Genomic DNA, 19,855 nt, shown 5'->3' with positions numbered 1-19,855 from the left:
GAGCCAGGCAGGACAGGACCAGAGGGCGTGGGAGCACCAGAGTGGAGCCAGGCAGGACCAGAGGGCGTGAAAGGAAGAGCAGAGGGGCCCAAGAGAGCAGCAGCCTTAGCTGGCAGCGAGTGTACACCAGAGGGAGCCAGAGGCGCAGTGCAGGGTAGCAGCAGCAGCAGAGGGGCCATCGCTGAAGCAGTTCCAGAACGAACGAGCGAGCGCGCAATCAAGCCAGCCAATGATGAGGGTGGGGGCAGAGCTCTCAAGTGTCTTCTAGCTCCACAAGTTTAAAGCGAGGAGTTTGGTTTGTATATTGGGTTGTGGTATTCCTGTAACAATCTAAGGCATTTAGTTATTATTCCAAAAGTAATTATTGTAGAACACAATTTCTCGCACAGCTCTCTTCCTCTTCACAGGCAAGCCGTGTAAAGCGCTGTGTACCAGCGTCGCCCCACCTGTTGTGCGCTGACTTGAGTGTGGTGGTGTCTGCTCTGATGAATGCCTTGGTAGTGTGCTGGCGAGAGGAACATCTTATCGGACTTCTCTACCCCCTGCGATCACAAGTAGTTCCCCAAGCCGGAGGGAGAGGCAACCCCTTTGTTGTTCGATAGGTCCGCCTCAAAGAAGCTGTCGGCATTGAAGTGTGAGTGGATGGTCTCCTGTCCGGCCGGCCGGTTGATGCGTGTATACGGCAATCTTCAGTGATTCAGCGGAGCATCATTGGTACAGATCAGCTACATCTACCTCTTAACCTAACCAGTGAGTTAATGCATGAAATGTACATGTGGGTGTAACTATCCTGTACATGATCTCCTCGTTGCTTATACTGTTTAGTATAGTGATTTGCCATCAAAGGGCAAAATATGTTTTGCAATAATTGATCCTGGTTAGTAAAAAACACTTGTCTTGGAGGGTTAGGGGGAGGGGGCATTTAAAACGTGTTTCGAGTTTCTTTCCACAGGCCTGGCCCCCAAAAGCTGATCATCGAAAGAATCCCCCGTGCTAACTACTTGGTACAAGTTGAGCCCATCTTAAATGTTATAGCGCTGTGGATCGGGATCATTCACGCCCATTGCGGTTTAGTGATGTAGGAAGGTATTTGGTATTCAGTAAATTGATTAGGTGCTTTATTGATTCTACCTTATTTCGTCGTGTTGTATACTGGGTTTCATGCATATCATTTGGGAAATGGGAGGGTGGGGTTGTGGGGCGTTAATCAGTCTTTTCCCTAGAATTTACAGCTCCATTACCCAACGCAAAATGGCTTGAATAAGAAACATCCAGGTCCACCAACAACATTCAAGTGGACTCTATGCCTCGCAGGATAGCAGCTTCAAAACTAGTCCCCTGGTGTAGCGAGACGCTCTGTTTTTCCAGAGAGTGCGGTAACAAGTCTCTTTACTTGAAGTCATTGTTATGCTGTACAGGCTTCACGTTGCTTTGTTGGGTTGGGAGGGGCTTGTGTATTTGTGACTGTTGCAGATTTTGTTATATGGCCCGCCCTTGAAAAGTCTACATTCAACTTCACGTCTTCAGTTCTTAAGGAAGGAATCCGCCGCCTTCAGGCCTGCGGTATTTAAATGTTCTTCTGGGAAACTTCTTAAATCTTGTTTTGAGTGTATTCATAGTGATAAGAGCTTTGTCTTAAGAGTACTGTAATGAACGTTATTTTGTAGTTCTGTACTGCATTATTGGAGGGGTATTGTGGGGAGTGGCTTTCTTTTGCATTTTTCAGTGTGCTGTGTCCTGTGCGCTTTCCAATACCCGAGACCATCAGGAATTCTCCTAACACATTGTTTGTACAAGTTTCCTTGCGCATCGGCATCACGTAAGGTCACTAAACGTGTTCACATTTCTCTTAACATTCATTGTCTGGCTAAATACCTCCATTGCAATTCCTTTGCAATTAGTTACTATGCCTTGTATTGACAATACAATGAGTGAACTATCTGTAAAGGATTTTCTTATTGCGTAATAAATGCATAGCTTGTTGTGATTTGAATACAGTTTTGGTATGCATTTGTTCTTTTGGGGGGCTTGTGTGGGGGAGCTTTTCTTGTGCTTTTTCAGGTATGACTAAAGCTTGGAGCTTGGTAGAGCGCGGATGTGACCTGGGCTTGAATGACATCCTTTTCAAAGTGGAAATGGAAGGCAGATAAGTTGAATCCATCAGATATTGATGTTGGAAAACAGAAAATTCTCCACCCGAAAGGATCTTATCTTGACTGGGCTCAACTGCCCTCATTGTCCTTGAAATGAAAGCAACTTGCTATACTTGACTGTAGACATAGCACTGTTGTGCTTTCTTAACAAGTCTTGTGATAACTGGAAGATTTAATGTACCCTCATTGACTCTGACGTTATCTGCAGTAAAGCATTTGGGTAAGGATAACAATAGTCAGTTCTACGATACTGTGGGGAGGGGTTTAGGGGTGTCTCTTGTCTGCCTCTTTGATCTTACAGAACAGTCCAAATGAAGAATGCAGTCTACCTACTAGGACAACACAGGAATCACCCTGCCCTTTGAAATCAACCACCTCGCAGTTTGAACAAATGGAGTCAGGTTATTTTTATCTGTATAGACTGGAACAATTATTCCTCAGCTGCTTGCCCTTGTGCATCTGTGCAGGTGGCAGTTTGGTTATACAAAATTACTTTCAGTTGCGCAACTGTGCGACGCTTTTTTCAAAATGTAAGTAGCTGAGGAAAGCTGTGCATTGTGCAGCTTTAATTTGGTCTGAAATGCAGCGCAACGGTGTTGCTTTAGTTTTCTATTGTGTTTTTGGTTGGGTGTATGGCTACACTTCTCTTTGCAGAAATCGAGTACGAGACTGGTTCAACCGCGAGTGAAGTCCTCTAACCTGGAGCGTGTAGTAAGATGTTGGCTTAACTTGTCAAAATAAACTTCTGCAATGTAGTAGACAAAATGACATCTTGGAACTGGCTTTATGTTAACCTCAAATCATCAGTAACAACAATGCTTTATTAGCATAGTCTCTTTGGCCATGGGGCCCTACTGCTTTGCATCTGAAAAGATGAGTAGAACTCGAATCTTTGAGTGTTTGTGGTGGGTGTTGTGTAGATCACTCTTTGTTTCAGATCATTTTTCGTCTGTCCACTCCGATCTCGCCTGCCTCTGAATGCAAAGCCATCTGTGGACGCTGTCGGCAAATATGAGTGTCGTCCCTGAATGCAGTACCAACCCCTTGTGCGCTTGAGCTTAAATCTGAACCCCGACGTCCTTCGCAGAAGCCCCACCCGCTCTGTGTTTGTGTGCCTTTTTTTTCTTTCCCTCTTGGTTTCTCAGGTCGAAATTTTCCTAAAATTGTCTTAATTCCTCATCTGGGATGGCCTAACCTGTGATGGCGCACTGAGAATCCACTCATTAAGATCAAGAGCTGCAAGCTTGTCTCGCATATACTGCATCACTTCAGTCTCATGGGTGCTAAGTTAAGTGATTTTGGTTCCCCTGATTTCTCTTTAACATACCATGGCTTTAATGTGTAACTCAACATGTTGCATGCACATCGGCTCTGCATAACATTTTATTTGTAGTACACAACATACTTGTTCATGAAGTAGTTTTCAAATATTGCAGTATTTGGGCACGGTTGGTTGGGGGAGAGGGGGGTTCGGAAACAACATTCTTCTCTCTTCCTTTCAGATTTCTCGTTCAGCTTAACTTGATACTGAGCCAGGCGACTAAACCTCGACAGGGAGTGGACTGACTTGGTACAGCCATCCTCTAGGATACGTTCTTAAGTGCATCATTGAGGAATAATAGCTCTGGTAAATGCTGCTACGCCAGTTGCGGTAAACAATAACCGTATTGACATAAAATGTCACATTGACCGAATTTGTGTGGGATTGGAGGGGGGTGGGGGGGGCTTAAATTGTGTGTTGTTTTTTTTCCATTGCAGCTGTAAACGTCACTGTCCGTATGACCCGCAAGTCCAACTGAATGTCAAAGGGAAAAGCGGCTTTGAGTTTCAACAGGGATGCTGGTATCACAGCTTTTGTTAATGTGGATAAAATTGTGCGACGGATTCAGTCTTGTAACAATGCATTGTCGTGGGGAATGCTGGGGATTGGGGAAACCAGTGTCTGTCTTGTTTCAGCCTCGTGACCAAAAGAAATCCCCATGTGGTGACAGGAAAATATAGCAGCCAGGTGTTCAGTGGTTTTTCTTTTCCTGGAGGAACAAACTACTTCGGTTGGTTTTGTTCCTCCATGTTTTGCTTTTGCCCTTAATACAGCAACAACAAAAAAGCAAAAGACTCTGGTGGTGGCACTCCTGACTCGGTCAGGACAGGGTTCAATCCCCTGCAGCGTCTTGCTATTTTTAATGGTATGCTGTTAGAAACTGAGTAAGCCACTCATTTTCAGATTATGTTGAGGTCATGGTTTTCATAAGATAAAAATGTAAATGCATCTGGTATCCAAAGAGTTGGTTCTCAGTACCAGTGTTGAGCTTGTATTTGTTTTATTCCACGATAGTTATTTTATGTAAATAACTACACAATTTTTGATGTTCATTGCCTAAGACAGTGGAGGGTCAGGACAGTTATGGCTAACTGTTGTACTTAAAACATGTTTTGTTTTTTTGTTAATGTATTTATCAATAAAACTGTCAAATCAAGCTACTTGTGTCTGTTTAATTTTCAATGTATTTAGTTTTCTCAAAGGCCTAAGATGTTGACTGTATATAAAATACTTGAAATATTTCTTGCCTGCTTTTGAGCCTCATGTGTTTATGTAGCTTAGTTACAAGTAAGACTGGATGGTGCCTGCAGAAGGCTGTTTTTTCCGACTGCTGCAGTAGTTCAGGCAAACTCCTCATATAGGAAAGTGTCAACTTTATCAATATATGTGAAATACTAATTTTTTATTTTTAAATTATGCTCAAATGTATCAAAGTTGCCATGATGAGTCACCACCAGAGTAGCTGTTCATTATATGCCATCTGTTATTTAAGCTAGTGTAAAGTAAAACACTAAGTGGCATCAGATGCAAATGTTGGAATCGCTTAAAATTTATTTCCATAGCAATTTCTTGACGTGCCAAAGATTTGTTAGTCTGAGAAGTGTGTTTAGTCCAGTAAATGTATTTCTGTTAAATCTCCACTTTTTTGACTCGTTACTGTCTCCAATTCCCCGAGTCCACATTGGGGACATAATTGCGAAGTGTTAGACTGAATTAACGATGAACAATCAAGGGCAATTAAAATATTTCTGGGACCCCTCTTAAAGACAGCTACTCCAGACATGTTGTGCTTTTGTATTGCATAGGCCACATGTGTAATTAATCAAATTAACACAAATAATCAATTGGGGGGCCTTAGTGGTAATGTCTAAACACTGTTCTTTAATACTGACATGAACTTCCAAAGTGTGGACTTTTTTTGTTCAGAAATACAGCATACTTATGCAATGCTCCAAAGAGCAACACTAGTATTGTATATAATTTCAGATTGTATTTACTGGAATAATGTATCTAGGTTCAGATTTATCTCAATGCAGTTCTTAGTCGCCATCCTATTGGTAATCTATTTTAAACCTATTACGGAACCAATGTGCAGAGGCAAAGTTTACACGGACCCAGTTTACTTCCGTGCAAGTCGCCAGCTAACCAGCTAGCCTACTGTAGCTCTCAAGCTAGCGGTCTGTTTAGTTCTCCTGTCGCCGTGTGTGTTTGATGAGGTGTGGAGGAAAGAGGAGATGTGGTCCTTTTTCGCCAGGGATCCTGTCAAAGACTTTGCTTATGAAATTCTTCCTGACGCAGAGAAGTCTGGAATATGGACTCTGCATCGGGGGAAGCGAAAGGTAAGAGAGGCGGAGTGAGGCCCGTTAGTTAGCCGACAAGCTAGCTTTAGTATCTGTTCGCCACTGATTTAGTCTCTAAATACAATGCCCGGCGTCACATTGTCGCGTGTACGTGTTGGGTCTGATCTTGTATTTCTCGTGCTTATAGCCGAGTTAATGTCAGTGCTCGTTTCTCTTCTCGCTCTTGTGTGTCGTTAGTTTTCGCTAACGACACACAACATCTTTGTTTACTGAGATAGACATGTCTCTCGCCACGTCACCTCCTTTCAGTCGAGTTGGTTACAGTTGTTGGACCCGTTCTCCGGCTAATGTTTGATCACTTTAATAAAGATGCCGCCCCTCATCGCTGTTAGCACCAACTGTCCAGGTGATAGTCGCTGAGCAGCTCACTTTGGACTGTTATTGTCCACATCACCGACTGCATGTCCAAAGACAACCAAGCACTTGCGTCCTGTTTTCATCACGTTCATTGTAACTTAAGTGAATGTAATATGGGGATATGATACCTGATTGTGTCTTCTTATTCTGTTTAATGTGACTACAAAGCATAAACATTCAATATCATAAAGTTTTAAATATCACAAGTCAACCATTTTATCCCATCTGGTGTCCTCAGACCAATGGCGAGCAAGTGTCGGTGTTTCTATACGACCTGGCACAGGGAACAGAGCAGCAAACCCAACTGGCCAAGGCTGCCTTCAAACGTATGAAGACCCTGCGTCACCCTAACATCCTGGCTTACGTGGATGGATTGGAGGTATGTATTTTGCAAATAAGGTTTAGTATGCAAATAAGGTTTAGTAATAAGGTCACTCGCCAAAAATGGTGAGTGACCTTATTTTGTCATGTATCTGTCATGTAATTAGTCTCATCGCAACCATTTTGCTTTTCTTTGCATGTTTACGTTCAGATAGAGGTGAGTGTGCATATGCCATTGTAGGCCTTTAATATTTGTGCAATAGTAGTACTGTACTACATAACATAAGCATATTTTTACACTGTTTTTAAAAACATCAGTTTTGTGTTCTCAACAAGATCATAAAATACACTAACTATGCTATAAAATTCACTAACTAATAAAGAATCATACACATGAAATTGGTGCTTCTGTTGCATAGCTTGCCAAAATACAACAAGGAAATTGGATTGTCCTTCTTTTTTGGTTGCATATTCATAATTCGACTCAACACTCTGACTGAACTTGAGCAGCAACTGGGATGTTTCCAAACTTCCTAGCTTAGTATAATTCCTGCCATGAATTCCTTTTAATTCCAGTTTAGTGGGGCTAAGTACTGGGTAATAGTTCTGCATTAACATTTACTGCCTTTCAATGGAAATATGTGGCGATGAAACACACTTTATGTGAAAATAGGGGTCTTGTGATTTTATTGGTAGGCTATTGATGATAACCGTGATAGTATCAATCATGTTAAAAACACACATTTGATATTTCTATGTTAATAAACCAAGACCTTTTATGTGTGTGTGTTTATTATTTATATATATATATATATATATATATATATATATATATATATATATATATATATATATATATATATATATATATAGTTAAAGATTGTTGACATTATAATTTGTATCATTTAAATATAATATTTTATAGATCTTGTGATAAAACTGTTATTGTGTTTTGGCCACCGTAATCATTTTGTAAAAATATGATAGTGTGACAGGCTATATGAAACATTGTTGTTTAACACATATAGATGAACAACTAATACTAGTTTAAATATATACACTGACAATAATAACAATTGAAGTGTGTGCATGTATGTATGTAAACATGTACACACACATACACACAGTTTTAGTTTAACATTTGGGTTATTTCACAGACAGAGAAGAGCATGTACCTGGTTACTGAGCAGGTCACACCGTTGGCAGTCCACCTGAAGGCCCAGGCAGAGAAGGGGGGATCTGGGGAACTTGAGGTCTCCTGGGGACTTCACCAGATAGTGGTAAGGATTGCAGAAAGCGCCATCGGACACTTTCAGTGGAGCCATTTCTCTGTAACGAGAAACGCCACTTCTGCCCTTTTGCCTTCCTTCCACAGAAAGCACTGAGTTTCCTGGTCAATGACTGCCACCTGCTTCATAACAACTTGGGTGTATCGGCTGTTTTTGTTGATCGAGCTGGGGAGTGGAAGCTTGGGGCCCTCGATCATGTGGCGCCTGAGCAGGGTGACCCAAGTGGGGTCTCACTCCCTACCCCAAAGGCTGTTTACCCAGACATGGATAGATATGACCCACCAGAGATTCCCAATAGCAGTGGAGAGAAATGGTAAGAGAAGGGTGGGGCGGAACAATAGTAATGGTTTGTACAGGAAAAAAGGGGGCGCACCATTAAGAATATTTGGTAAAAGTAGGAATGACAGAAAGAAGAGCTTCATAATAGAAGTTGGTGAAATATTAAACATATTCTTTTGTGGAATTGTTTGAATTGAACTGAATGCATGCTTGTTTTAGGGCAGGGGAAGTGTGGCGGCTAGGCTGCCTGATCTGGGAGGTGTTCAACGGGTCATTGCCTCGCACATCCTCCCTTCGTTCACTGGGAAAGGTACGACACCTACATAGTTCCTTTTTGTTATTAGCGCATTATTGTCATTCATTCCATGGCATAATGATATTCTACAGATGTAGTTGTAGTTATAGCTGCTGAAGATGTGTTTTGGTGAGGTTGAATAGACTTCTTTTGTTCAACATGAAAAAAACAAACAGAAAATTAAACACCAATAGATAATTATGTTTTATGTTTATTTAGCATTGGAGGGTGGATATTTTGCTCATGTAAGAAAGAAGTATTCTCAACTTGAGAAGAGTCAGCAGAGACCGGGACTGAGCCACACATGTTTTTACTAAGCCTGGAATTTAACCTCCAGTTGCTTAATGGTTTCATTGAAAGGATTGTAGTTTGTGACGTGAAGAAGTTTTGTTCTCAGTCCTCCTTAATGTCCTATTTGTGCCCACAGATCCCCAAGACCTTGGTCCCTCATTACTGTGAGCTGGTGGGGGCCAATCCACGAGCTCGGCCCAACCCAGCTCGCTTTCTTCAAAACTGTAGAGCCCCTGGCGGATTTCTCAGCAACAGCTTTGTGGAGAGCAACCTTTTTCTGGAGGAGATACAGGTCCGCAGACTTGTATAAAGACGCGTGTGACAGTGTTGTTTGTATTGATGTTACAGTCAAACCTCAAAAGTAAAGTCACAATGTAGAGTAAACATTTTCTCTCTCCAGATCAAGGAGCCGGCTGAGAAGCAGCAGTTTTTCCAGGATTTGAGTGACAATTTGGACTCCTTCCCTGAAGACTTTTGCAAACATAAAGTCCTTCCTCAGCTGCTTACCGCCTTTGAGTTTGGCAATGCAGGCGCTGTAGTCCTCACTCCGCTCTTCAAGGTGACTCTTTCAAACTCCACACCTTATTCAATATCAGACTGTATACTCCAGCAGCTCTGATCATTTTTAAAGTAAAACTTTCCAAACAAATTAAGACATTGTTAGTGGTATTAGTCCTGTCATTTAGAAGTTATTCTTCTATCCTCCTTTTAGTTTTTATTCCCCTCAAATCTTTCTGTTTGTCGGCTAGGTGGGGAAGTTCTTGTCATCTGAAGAGTACCAACAAAAGATCATCCCTGTTATCGTGAAGATGTTCTCTTCTACAGACAGAGCTATGAGGATACGACTGCTGCAGCAGGTATGTAAGGCCTTTTTCATCGAGCCACTGAGAACATCCTGCAGTAATACAGTGGACATGTTGGGTATGTTTTTATTTAATTACATTTTTCCATATTTCATCCAGCAAGAAAAGATAATTCAGTTTGAAGTAGAATGACATATAAAAAACAGCAGTAAATTATGCCCCTAATTGCCGTTTTTAAGTTAGCGTCAAAGGCTTTCAACATTCATTTTCTCTAGTATTGTTTCTTGACTCTGTCCGTGTCTCTCGCTTTCAGATGGAGCAGTTTATTCAGTATCTGAATGATGCAGCAGTCAATTCTCAGATTTTTCCTCACGTTGTTCACGGCTTCACAGATACCAACCCTGCCATCAGAGAACAGACTGTCAAGGTACTACGCATCTTTTAAACAAGAGCACAAACCAGAAGATGTTATTACATAATACATATTCAACCTCCTGTGCCATAACCCATCTGTGTATCACCCTCTAGTCTATGTTGCTGATGGCTCCCAAGCTGAATGAGACCAACCTGAACCAGGAGCTGATGCGCCACTTTGCCCGACTGCAGGCCAGAGATGAACAAGGCCCGATCCGGTGCAACACCACCGTCTGCCTGGGCAAGATCGCCTCCTACCTCAACGCAGGGGTAGAGTTCCCCCCACACCGCTGGGCTAAATTAATTAAATACCAAAAAAAACTGAAATCAAAATTCAGTGAAGATTCTGTTCAATGCAAGAATGTGTTCATCTGTCTCTTCACAGACTCGACAACGTGTTCTGATTTCTGCCTTTTCACGAGCAACTAAAGATCCCTTCCCAGCTTCTCGCTCCGCTGGTGTACTGGGCTTCGCCGCGACACACAACTTCTATGGCTTAACAGAGATTGCCGCCCGCATCCTCCCTACCCTGTGTGCCGTTACCGTTGACCCCGATAAGGGCGTCAGGGATCAGGTACACACGACTAATGGAGATTTGTGACTACATGGTGTTTCTTATGGCTTTTGACTGCAAAATCATTGCTGTTAAAATTTGTCTTGCGTCTGTATTGAATGTTTTTTTATAAGCAAGAGTATTTAGATTGTTATTTATCGGCAGCACAATGTTAACGCGTTAAAAATGTCTTAACGCAGCAATCCTTTAACAGCGACAATTATTTGAAAATGCGTTGACTGCATTTTTATTTTTTTGCATTGGGAGGGGTTTTTTACTGCCACACACAGGTGCTGCACTTTAAATCTCTTTCAGACGGCGTAGTTCAGACCTGGGCATCTGACGGCCCACGGGCTCTCCCAGGCCGGCCTGTGTGAGGTCAATCAATAAAGAAAAATAAATTAATAAAATGCACGCCGTAAATGCAATGCCTGCATTACTTTGCCTGGCCCTAGTTTTTAGTTATGTATGTCTTTAGATAATAAAGATGGCTGTATCCAAGCTAATTGGTAATTATAAGTGCCAAAGAGCGTGCAAGAGCTAGTCAGGCACAGTAAAGTGATAGGAGACACATCTGCCATCTTGTCTGCTTTGAGTTGCTTTGCTTTGATATTTCAGATGGCAATCCCTATTGCTTCGTCTTCTAAAGAGCAAAGCAACAAGTGCTTAAGTCACATCGCAGAATTTGACAGCACAGGCTGCGTCGTCACAACAACCAACAGTGGTTTTAATATCTTTGATCGACTTGAACATGCTGCTGTGTTTCAGCTCAAGATGTTGCCTCTTGCCCTTCTCTCCCTGTCAGGCATTCAAAGCCATCAAGAGTTTCCTTTCCAAGTTGGAGACTGTGTCAGAAGACCCCACCAAGCTGGCAGATATAGGTATGTAACACACAGTGATGGGCTGCAGAGTCTGCGCTCTACTTTTATGCCTCATTCAGCAAGGAAACCAATGTCTACATGCTACACTTTGGACAGTCCCATCACATCTCAGCATTCCTCACTGAACTGTGAACGGCTGCTGTGACTTGTCATGACCATACTTGGACATTGTAGCAATGTTGTAGCATTGCATAGTATATAAAGATACAATGAGCAATACTATTATCATATTTTTGTGCAATACTGTTATATCTTTTATATTTTTTATATTTTTGTTATTTATTTATTTTTTAGCTTGAGTTTAATGTAATTCTGTGTTAGTAGGACTGAGCAAAATAAGCTTTCCATTGTATAGAATAACTGTCTGTTATCTGTGCATATGACAGTAAAAACATCTTAAATCTACATATTTGCATACAATGCTACATTTTCTGGGGGAAAGAAAACACTTCTTCAACAAACTTGAAGCATATCAGAAGCAAAATAAACAGACTCACTTCTTTTAGTTATATCATTTAAATTGTAAAAGTAAATTGAAGTACATTGAAACTTTGTCTTTCAGAAAAGGATGTGGCGTCCTGTGCTCAGCCTGCAGGTGCGTCTTCCAGCTGGGCCGGCTGGGCTGTGACTGGGATGTCCTCGATAACTTCTAAGCTGATCCGCAACACTCCAGGAGCAGAGGGCAGTGCAGCAGCGGAGGACAGCGACCCTACCAATGCCACCAGCCCTACCAGTGCCACAGATGGAGCACCTGCAACTGGTAGGGTTTTCACATTTGATTTGGAGCGTTTTCAAAATCGATGCAGCTGAGCGGTTGTCCTTTTTTAAATTCCAAACATTGTTCTTCTTTGTCAGAAACTGGCAGCTACATTATCCACAATTCATCTTGACCTCCGACAGTCACAGATTCAGTTAAAAGATGTTATAGCCTCGAGCTGCTCACCTAAAGCGGAGATCAGGAGCAGGCTATAGAGTTCCTGCAGCCAATTTATCTGACTTTTGTGCCACAAAGGACTTCATACAACCTTTTCAGATTTGAAAGGCCCCTTTAAGACATGTAAACACACTTTTATGTGTTAACTTGCTGTCTGAAGAGATATATGTTCTTTATTTTGGAGATTCAGAAGCGAAAACTCCCCGACCTCCTGTGACTCACCATGCTGCCTCTAGTCATGCCAACCAATCACAGACCCAAGAATCAACGGGCAACAATGACGAGCCAATAGGAGAACACTGGGATGAAGAGGACTGGGGAAGTTTAGAGGTAAGTTGCCCCTTTTTTAACTCTAAGACAACTTATGTTTTGTTTATCTGTAATTGTAATTTCAAATCTCATAGATTGTTGTCTCATATAGGCGCCAGAGAAAGCTGCAACTGAGCCAGATGACTGGAACAGTGACTGGTCAGGGATCGCATCATCCAAAAAGAAAGCCAGTGACAAAGGAGTATGATCATTTTAATCTTCATCCATTATACAATACAATTTTTAGTACTAATACTACTACGTTGAATGCTACTAACACTACCGGAATTAGTATTATAACATTGTGTATTGTGTAGGGATATTCTGAAATGGTGTGTGTGGATGTGAAAGAATCAAAGAAAACAGTGTTTCGATGCTCAGGCTGTAGTTATGACGAATTCATAAATCTTTCCAAATGTTGTTAAAGAGTGCTGCAGGATGTAAAATCCAGAAGTGAATTTTTATTTTTGCACTTCCGATTTCCTCAGTTTATAATAGATATTTCTTATTTAAATAATTGTTTTTCATCTTTGACATATAACACGTTACTAAGTACTTCTCGTGAATTTTGAAGTTTGAATGTGTCTTTATTAAGGCGGTTGTTAACAAGCAGCTAAATGAGACAACAAAACGGCATTACGTCAAAGGCTTGTCCGCCAAAAGGTTATTGTTGGTGGTGACTTGAAGTCATGTGACAGTGCCAAACGTTAGTGCTTTGCTTCTTGTCGTAGTATTTATGCTTAGATTTTTTTAAATTATACTGATACTAACATTTGTCCTAATCCTTATTTGCCACAATCATTAATCCTTATAGATTACCTTGCTGAATAAATGTTAGTATCATAAATGTTTGTTTGCCACAGAGCCGTCATCCTTGCATCACTCTGAATTGAAAAACAAGTGATTGTCAGTGTACAGGTGTTTTGGTTCTTTCACCGTCACGGTTTGTGATCTGATGCACCTGACTGTTTTTATGTTGTTTTCTATGTAGATTAAAAAAAACAATTACACCAATTAGTCTCCATCTCAACCTCCTTTCCTATGTCCAGGTGGGCCGGATGTCATCCTCCATGGCGGGGAAAAAGCAGAGCGCTGACTGGAGCAGCTCCGGCTGGGATGCAGATGACAGCTGGTCCAATGAGAAGGAAGGGCAGGGCCAGAGCTCTGCGGGCGAGGAAGGCTGGGGCAATGACTGGGGGGAGGAGGACACGGACACAACTTTGACCAACGCGACGCTCCCCCTGCCAGAAGGAGTGCGGTTAGCCAGCGAGTACAACTGGGACAGCAGCAACTCAGCCACCAAGGGGACCAATCAGAATGATCTGTTTGCCAGCGTGTCCCAGAGAAACACAGCTGGCACTGCTGCCACCACGGTGAGGGGGGCAAAAACACAGGAGCAAGAGAAAGACAGAATAGACAGAATGTCAGAAATTGTGAATGTTGGTGGAAGCAGATCTATTTATTCAGGGTTTTTTACTCTTTTTTTTTTTCACTTGGCTTCTGAAGAATATTTTAAACAGAAACTGTTGGATGATATGGAAGATTAAACCACCTGCTTCAAAGGAATAGTTTGACTTTTTGGAAATACATTTTCTTGCCAAGATTTAGATCCGCGCTTATGTCTGTACTATAAATATATATCGAAAGTTAGAACCAGTTAAAACAAATTTACCTCCCAGGACCGCTGTAGGTCACAATAAGACATGAGAGTGGCATTTATCTTTCGACCAAACTCTTAACAAGAATGAAAACCATCTTATTTCCCAAAATGTAAGACTCATCCTTTTTGAATATGGTAATATGACTGCACTCACTTGATGAGACGTTGTAGGTCAAGAAATCATGATGTTTTGAGGATAACCTGACAGTATTTTCTCTCCGTATCAGACTGGGGAGGGTTGGACTGCAGAGGCAACAGGAGACTGGGGAGCAGAAGAGAGTTGGGAGTCCGTGGATGGGAACCAGGGTAAGTCTCTCAGATAGCCTCCTTTAATCGAACCATTTTTTACTTCTTCTGTATTTACCCTAACACTCAATTATTCTTGTTAGAGGACTATTAACTAATATACGGTTCTGTTAACCAGGTCTCAGCAAGGCCGAGCTCTCCAAGAAGAAACGGGAGGAGAGGAGGAAGGAGCTGGAGGTGAAACGAGCAGAGCGTAAAGCTGCTAAAGGTCCTCTTAAACTGGGCGCACGCAAGCTGGACTGACGGGGCTGCAAAGACAGATTTAATTGTTGGATTGAAGAGCGAGGAATGTGGACCACATTGACCGGACCTGGAGCAGTGGATGGAGGCTTGATATTCCACAAACAAAGGACCAGAAAGAACTGTCAGAAGAAAACATTACTGTTGGTTAGTACAGTAGATGACTGTCAACGCTGGGATTCCCTGTTTTTCTTCATTGAGGAACTGACAGATATGCAAAGAAGAAACAATCTAGTCTTTTATGAATGCATTATTGTGGATGGCAGAGCTGAAACAAACACAGAAAAGTGGAAAAGCAGCACAGAGCAGCACTCCCTGCAGCCAATGATTTACACAAAATGTCCCTCTCTTTTTCTTTCTTTTTTAAATACATAACATATAAAGTTACAGTTGTAAAGTAAATGTATAAAAATGCTGCATCTTGTCTTAAAAATGACGTGAAGATTTACCTTTTTTTTTCTTTTGAGAAATATATATATACCAATATGTCAGAATGGAACCTGTATTATTATACTGAATGTTTTTCAGCACACACACATACACAGTGGATATGAATGTTTTAGTTCAGCCGTCACTTACAGATTTAAGACTTAAAATCAGTCCATGCATGCACCTGTGTATTTGTATTGCCTAACAAAAGGTTTCATGGCACAGAATTACAAATATGTTGTTTACTTTGCACATTCAACACTGCATTTTACTGTTGAAAGATGGCTTTATAGGTGACACATTTAACTGGTTTCAGATCTGTTAATGTGTCACATGAACTGCAGACACATGATGGAAATAAGTAGTTAAATTGATGCTGGTGAACTGGTTTCAAGGGAAAATCAATTTGTTTACAGGGTTTTTTCCTTTGTGTCCTTGTAGTGCTGTGGTGGAGGAGTTTATAAAATCCAATGAGTTGTATTTTTAAATCTTTTGAAGGTACGTGTTTAATCGTGCAGATCTCACTAAAACCGTTTGGGATCATCTGTAAAATCAACCCATCAGTCATTCTTTAAAATGATTGGTGTGGTCAGGGTAAATGAGTTCCTTTTAAAAGTTCCTTTTGCTCTTTTATTTGTGCCTTTTATTTAATAGAACAGATCTGTTCTGGAGGATCACTTGCAACAACTCAAGTCTAAACAGAAAATGTCCACCTAAAAATCTCCTCTCGCAAGCAGATTCTGTGTTTTCATCAAACCTTTCAGTGTCACCCCATATCTCCTGCCTGTGTTGGATATGGTATTGTTGGGTTTGGTGTTACGTACCATGCAAGGAGCTCTATTGACACAATCAATAGCCATCACCTCTGGAGCTCATGTCCTGGTGTGAGGTGTTCCGGTCAGGAGGGGACTCGGATGTGTTTAGTACAGATTGACTGCAGACTGGGTGCATCCTACACTGATAATCCAAATCCTGTAGCATGTGAGTTGTTCTAAAAATAAAGATAAGTTATATACATGCGTTGACAACTTCCTCCACAGTTAATGTATGAACCTAAAGTGTATTGAGTTGTCTTCCGGAGGACGCCCATCTCTTGAGATTTCTGCCTCGACCAAAAAACACCAGATAAGCAGTGGGTCACTACAACCATAATGTTGCCAAAGTTAGAGCAGCTCAAATTCTTATTGGCTGCAGGTAAGGTGGCAACAACATACATCTTTGAGCAGAGGAAATAAAACAGACCGATAGAGGAACATAAATGTGATTGACAGGTTTTAAACTGACAAAAATCTACAATGATTAGGAATGTAGAAAATTGACATTGAAGATTAAAGTGAATTTTTCTTTTTTCATGACTCGCCTATGAAAGTGCATTCACTTCATTGTTTTTACAATAACATTTTAAATCAATTTAAATCATTAAACTAATCAGCTTTTTTCTAATGTTTTCTAATGTTAATGTGACTTTGTTATAATTTACATACGTTTTCTTTGTTTCTTTGTTCATTTCTTTGACTATTCAGGTTTTGTCTTGATATTGTGCATTTACTGCTTTTTATTGGTTAAATAATTTAACACACTATTGCTTTTGTTCCCCAATGCAAGGGGTTGGAAGTCACACTGTAATGAGCTAGAAAAAGAAGTTGCTCAAATTGGCATCAGGGGTCTGAGATGGACCGAGACAAGTGTAAGGTGAACATGTTTAAATGAAAACAGAAAGATTTGTATTCAGGGATGAAGAAGGTTTGTCTTTACAACACTGTGCTAATATGCTGCTTCTAATAAAATGAGTAGAGTTTAAAATGAGCAAAAGGGACTTCAGGAAACAAGTGAACAGTTAAAGATCAAATGCATTTAAAACTGACTGGGACCACATCAGTAACTACAACACTGGAGAATTAAACAATTTATTCTGCATTCAAAACAATTACAAACACTTACAGAGGAAGGCAATGTGTTATTCAGAGATGTCATATGAAAACAACTGTGTTAGTGTTAGTTTGTTAGTGTTAGTTTGGTTTTCCTTCAAGTCAGGATCCTCAGTTTATCAAGTTACTTTAACACTAAATAAGAAAATAGAGTGCATTGTTTTTCTTTTAGTTCAACTAAAATATCATTACAGTAAATATAATTATTTATTATCTTCTTTTGATGATGTAAACTAGCCCCCAACCCACACACATTTGTTTTTCTGGAGCTCCTTCGGAGTAAAAGCCTCACACAAACTTAAAACATTACACTTATGGCTTTAGTAATAATGCGTTACTAAGAAAAATATAATAATAATAATAATAATAATAACAATAATAATAATAAAGGTAATAGATATAGTTCAAAAAATACTAATAGTGTGTAAAACCTCTGTGTATCAAGTTATTTCAACACTAAATGGAAAACTATCAAAATGAATATTAAATTTTGTCTTCAAAATCTTTAGTTCAAATTAAAGCAGCTTAATTATTTTAAATTGTGTTCTTGTGCTCATGTCAAAATGTTAAAAAGCCTGAAAAAACAGAGCTTTGATCTCGAACCAACCAGCGTTGTACTAATAATCAAACTAAAGAAGGCATAATGGAAATTAATAACATATTTGGCTTTAAAAAGATCTTAATAATTGCAAGTTAGGCGACACAGGGCTTAAATCACTCTTTGTTCTTGTTTTCTTTTTTGCTGCCTACAAAGAAATACGAGATACCCACAACCAATGCTGCAGCCACGCCGGCCAAAGCAACAGTTTCTGCGGCCTTACGCACCTGCAGAGGGAAACAGAAACATAAGTGAGTGAGCGGAGCCTTCTTTACATTCAAAACTCCAGTCCCTCATGAAGTTAAATGTTCTATTATCATTTAATGGACAGATATAAAGGAGATTATGCGGTAGATTCTGTGCCCTCACAGAAACCACTCTCTACAGGAATCCACATAAGTCCTCTCTTCCCCACCCACACGGCTCCACCAACCTGACGGGACTCAGCCTTTCCGTAGCGCATCTCAGTTGCAAAGTGCTCACAGTTCCCCCTGAAGACGCAGTAGGGCAGCTCCTCGCCCACCATCGCACAGGCCTCCCTCACAATGACGTGAGCCGGGCGGGACTTGTACTTCTCGTCCAGGCTGTTGTTGATTTTCCACTGGTTGTTTCCAACCACGTCCCACAGCTCCTCTTTCTTCACCACGGCTTTGTCAGCTACAACAGACATCATACTGTTGGTGCTTGAACCCGGGCCCTCCGCTATATATCGAAAAGATTGACAGAAAGGAGGAAAACAGACATCACTTATGTGGATTCATGCACTTAATATTGCAACATGTTTTGTGTTTTTAATTTTGAGCTCAGGCAAAGATATGATGAAAATACAGCTGTGTGTGGCAGAGAAAAACAGAAAGAGAAAAAGAGACTCACAGGGTGGTGCCAAGTGGACAATGAAGCCATCACCAACATACACAGCCCAGTGCTGATAGGTGGGCCGGAAGATCTCAATCAAGTCTCCAACCTCTGGTTTCTCATCATACTTGGATAAGAACAAAAAAAAGTTTGACTTTGGCAACAACTACAGTACATTTAACCCAACTGGACTCTCTGGGTTAAACAAATATAAGATGAGACTTGTATTGGGCAATTAAAAAAATAATAATAATTCAATGGACACGCATGCTATACAGGTTGCATAATGACATAGAACAGCAAAAGAAAATTAAAAAAATGTCTTATCTATAATCTGATTAATTTCCTACCAGTGTTGGGGCCATGCCAGTGTTTCTTTTGTCTGATTTTGACTTCACTACCTGCAGGAAAAATAAAACATAGACCAAATATTAACACACACCATAAGACAGATGATTCAAATATAGAGAAAAGTGAAGACAAAAATAGTTCACAATGTCTTTTATTAAACTGTTGGTACTTGCCCTTGATTTATATATAGTATTCCTTAAATGACACAAATAAATGAGATACAATAGTTTGTTTAAAACGCTTCCTCCCTGCGTTTGATGATTTGAATAACACTGTCAACCTGCTGTAATGTAAACACGGTGTGTCATTCGGTTTAAGTTAGATTTTAAGTTTCAACAACAACAAGATAACCCGAAAGCTAGCGATTGCTGTGTTTACGTAACCAATGACCGAGCATGACAGTGTGACAAAACACTGTCGCATCACGAAAACACCGCCATGGCTGACATTACGGTGAAATGTGTTTAAATGGTTCATCAGTTCGTCCACTTACCGAGAAACACAATGTCCTCAGCGCTTTTTCTAAGAATAGACACCAAAGAAACAGAAACTCAGCTGATCGTTGACGTTGATCGAGAGCTCCTTCAAAATAAAAGCCTCACGCAAACGTCAAACATTCCGCTCTGTTGCTATCACTGAGGGTATGCTATATAGGAGAAACACCTGACCTGTATAATGCAATCCAATTCAACAGCACCTCGAGCTACATCCCGCAAAATGATCATGTATTTGAATGAACGCCTCTTTAAAACATAAGCATACATATTTTTAGAATAAAGTGAGGTTTGGGGATTTTCTTTACAGTTGACAGACTAAATATCAACGTTCTCTTTATACTGTGAAAAAATCCTTGAGACAATATTTTGCGCATTCCCTTTTTCTGGGCACCTACTGTTTCTTTAAACATTTGGGTTTAAAATAACTACAG

General features: G+C 40.6%; 2 protein-coding genes across 4 annotated transcripts; one reads left to right on the top strand and one right to left on the bottom strand.

Annotated features, from left to right (window-relative positions):
* Positions 1 to 5,613: 5,613 nt before the first annotated feature.
* On the top strand, positions 5,614 to 16,472 carry scyl1 (SCY1-like, kinase-like 1). Of its 2 annotated transcripts, none has more exons than XM_068588608.1 (18): positions 5,614 to 5,813; positions 6,430 to 6,570; positions 7,670 to 7,792; positions 7,888 to 8,114; positions 8,300 to 8,390; positions 8,803 to 8,958; positions 9,067 to 9,225; positions 9,416 to 9,523; positions 9,783 to 9,896; positions 9,998 to 10,153; positions 10,269 to 10,457; positions 11,242 to 11,317; positions 11,880 to 12,077; positions 12,442 to 12,581; positions 12,673 to 12,762; positions 13,610 to 13,933; positions 14,448 to 14,526; positions 14,645 to 16,472. In XM_068588608.1, the coding sequence occupies exons 1-18, from the start codon at positions 5,709 to 5,711 to the stop codon at positions 14,767 to 14,769; spliced, it is 2,601 nt and encodes an 866-aa protein (XP_068444709.1). In that variant the 5' UTR covers positions 5,614 to 5,708; the 3' UTR covers positions 14,770 to 16,472. The 2 variants fall into 2 exon arrangements, with proteins under 2 accessions (XP_068444709.1, XP_068444698.1); XM_068588597.1 differs by having other exon boundaries at positions 12,436 to 12,581; positions 14,645 to 16,471.
* Positions 16,473 to 17,826: 1,354 nt separating this feature from the next.
* LOC137790122 (phospholipase A and acyltransferase 3-like) lies at positions 17,827 to 19,546 on the bottom strand. Of its 2 annotated transcripts, none has more exons than XM_068584101.1 (5): positions 19,421 to 19,546; positions 18,927 to 18,977; positions 18,595 to 18,703; positions 18,155 to 18,423; positions 17,827 to 17,948 (listed from the first exon to the last, which is right to left on the bottom strand). In XM_068584101.1, exons 2-5 carry the CDS (start codon positions 18,939 to 18,941, stop codon positions 17,838 to 17,840), a joined length of 504 nt encoding a protein of 167 aa, XP_068440202.1. In that variant the 5' UTR covers positions 18,942 to 18,977; positions 19,421 to 19,546; the 3' UTR covers positions 17,827 to 17,837. The 2 variants fall into 2 exon arrangements, with proteins under 2 accessions (XP_068440202.1, XP_068440194.1); XM_068584093.1 differs by lacking the exon at positions 19,421 to 19,546 and adding an exon at positions 19,097 to 19,245 and having other exon boundaries at positions 18,927 to 18,973.
* Positions 19,547 to 19,855: the final 309 nt, after the last annotated feature.

This window comes from Clinocottus analis, unplaced genomic scaffold (genome assembly GCF_023055335.1).
Source record: "Clinocottus analis isolate CAN_PGR_092001 unplaced genomic scaffold, fCliAna1.0.p SCAF_10, whole genome shotgun sequence".
In the NCBI taxonomy this organism is placed as follows: Eukaryota; Metazoa; Chordata; class Actinopteri; order Perciformes; family Cottidae; genus Clinocottus; species Clinocottus analis.
This window is presented reverse-complemented; position numbering and strand designations above follow the sequence as displayed.

Excerpts from the sequence above, each read along its gene's own strand:
- scyl1 (XM_068588597.1), top strand. The coding sequence starts at position 5,709 with ATGTGGTCCTTTTTCGCCAGGGATCCTGTCAAAGACTTTGCTTATGAA. Across the intron at positions 8,959-9,066 it reads TTTTTCTGGAGGAGATACAG|ATCAAGGAGCCGGCTGAGAA; the intron begins GTCCGCAGACTT and ends TTCTCTCTCCAG. Across the intron at positions 12,763-13,609 it reads AGAAAGCCAGTGACAAAGGA|GTGGGCCGGATGTCATCCTC; the intron begins GTATGATCATTT and ends TCCTATGTCCAG.
- LOC137790122 (XM_068584093.1), bottom strand. Across the intron at positions 18,704-18,926 it reads CTGGCATGGCCCCAACACTG|TATGATGAGAAACCAGAGGT; the intron begins GTAGGAAATTAA and ends TTCTTATCCAAG. Across the intron at positions 17,949-18,154 it reads GAAAGGCTGAGTCCCGTCAG|GTGCGTAAGGCCGCAGAAAC; the intron begins GTTGGTGGAGCC and ends TTCCCTCTGCAG.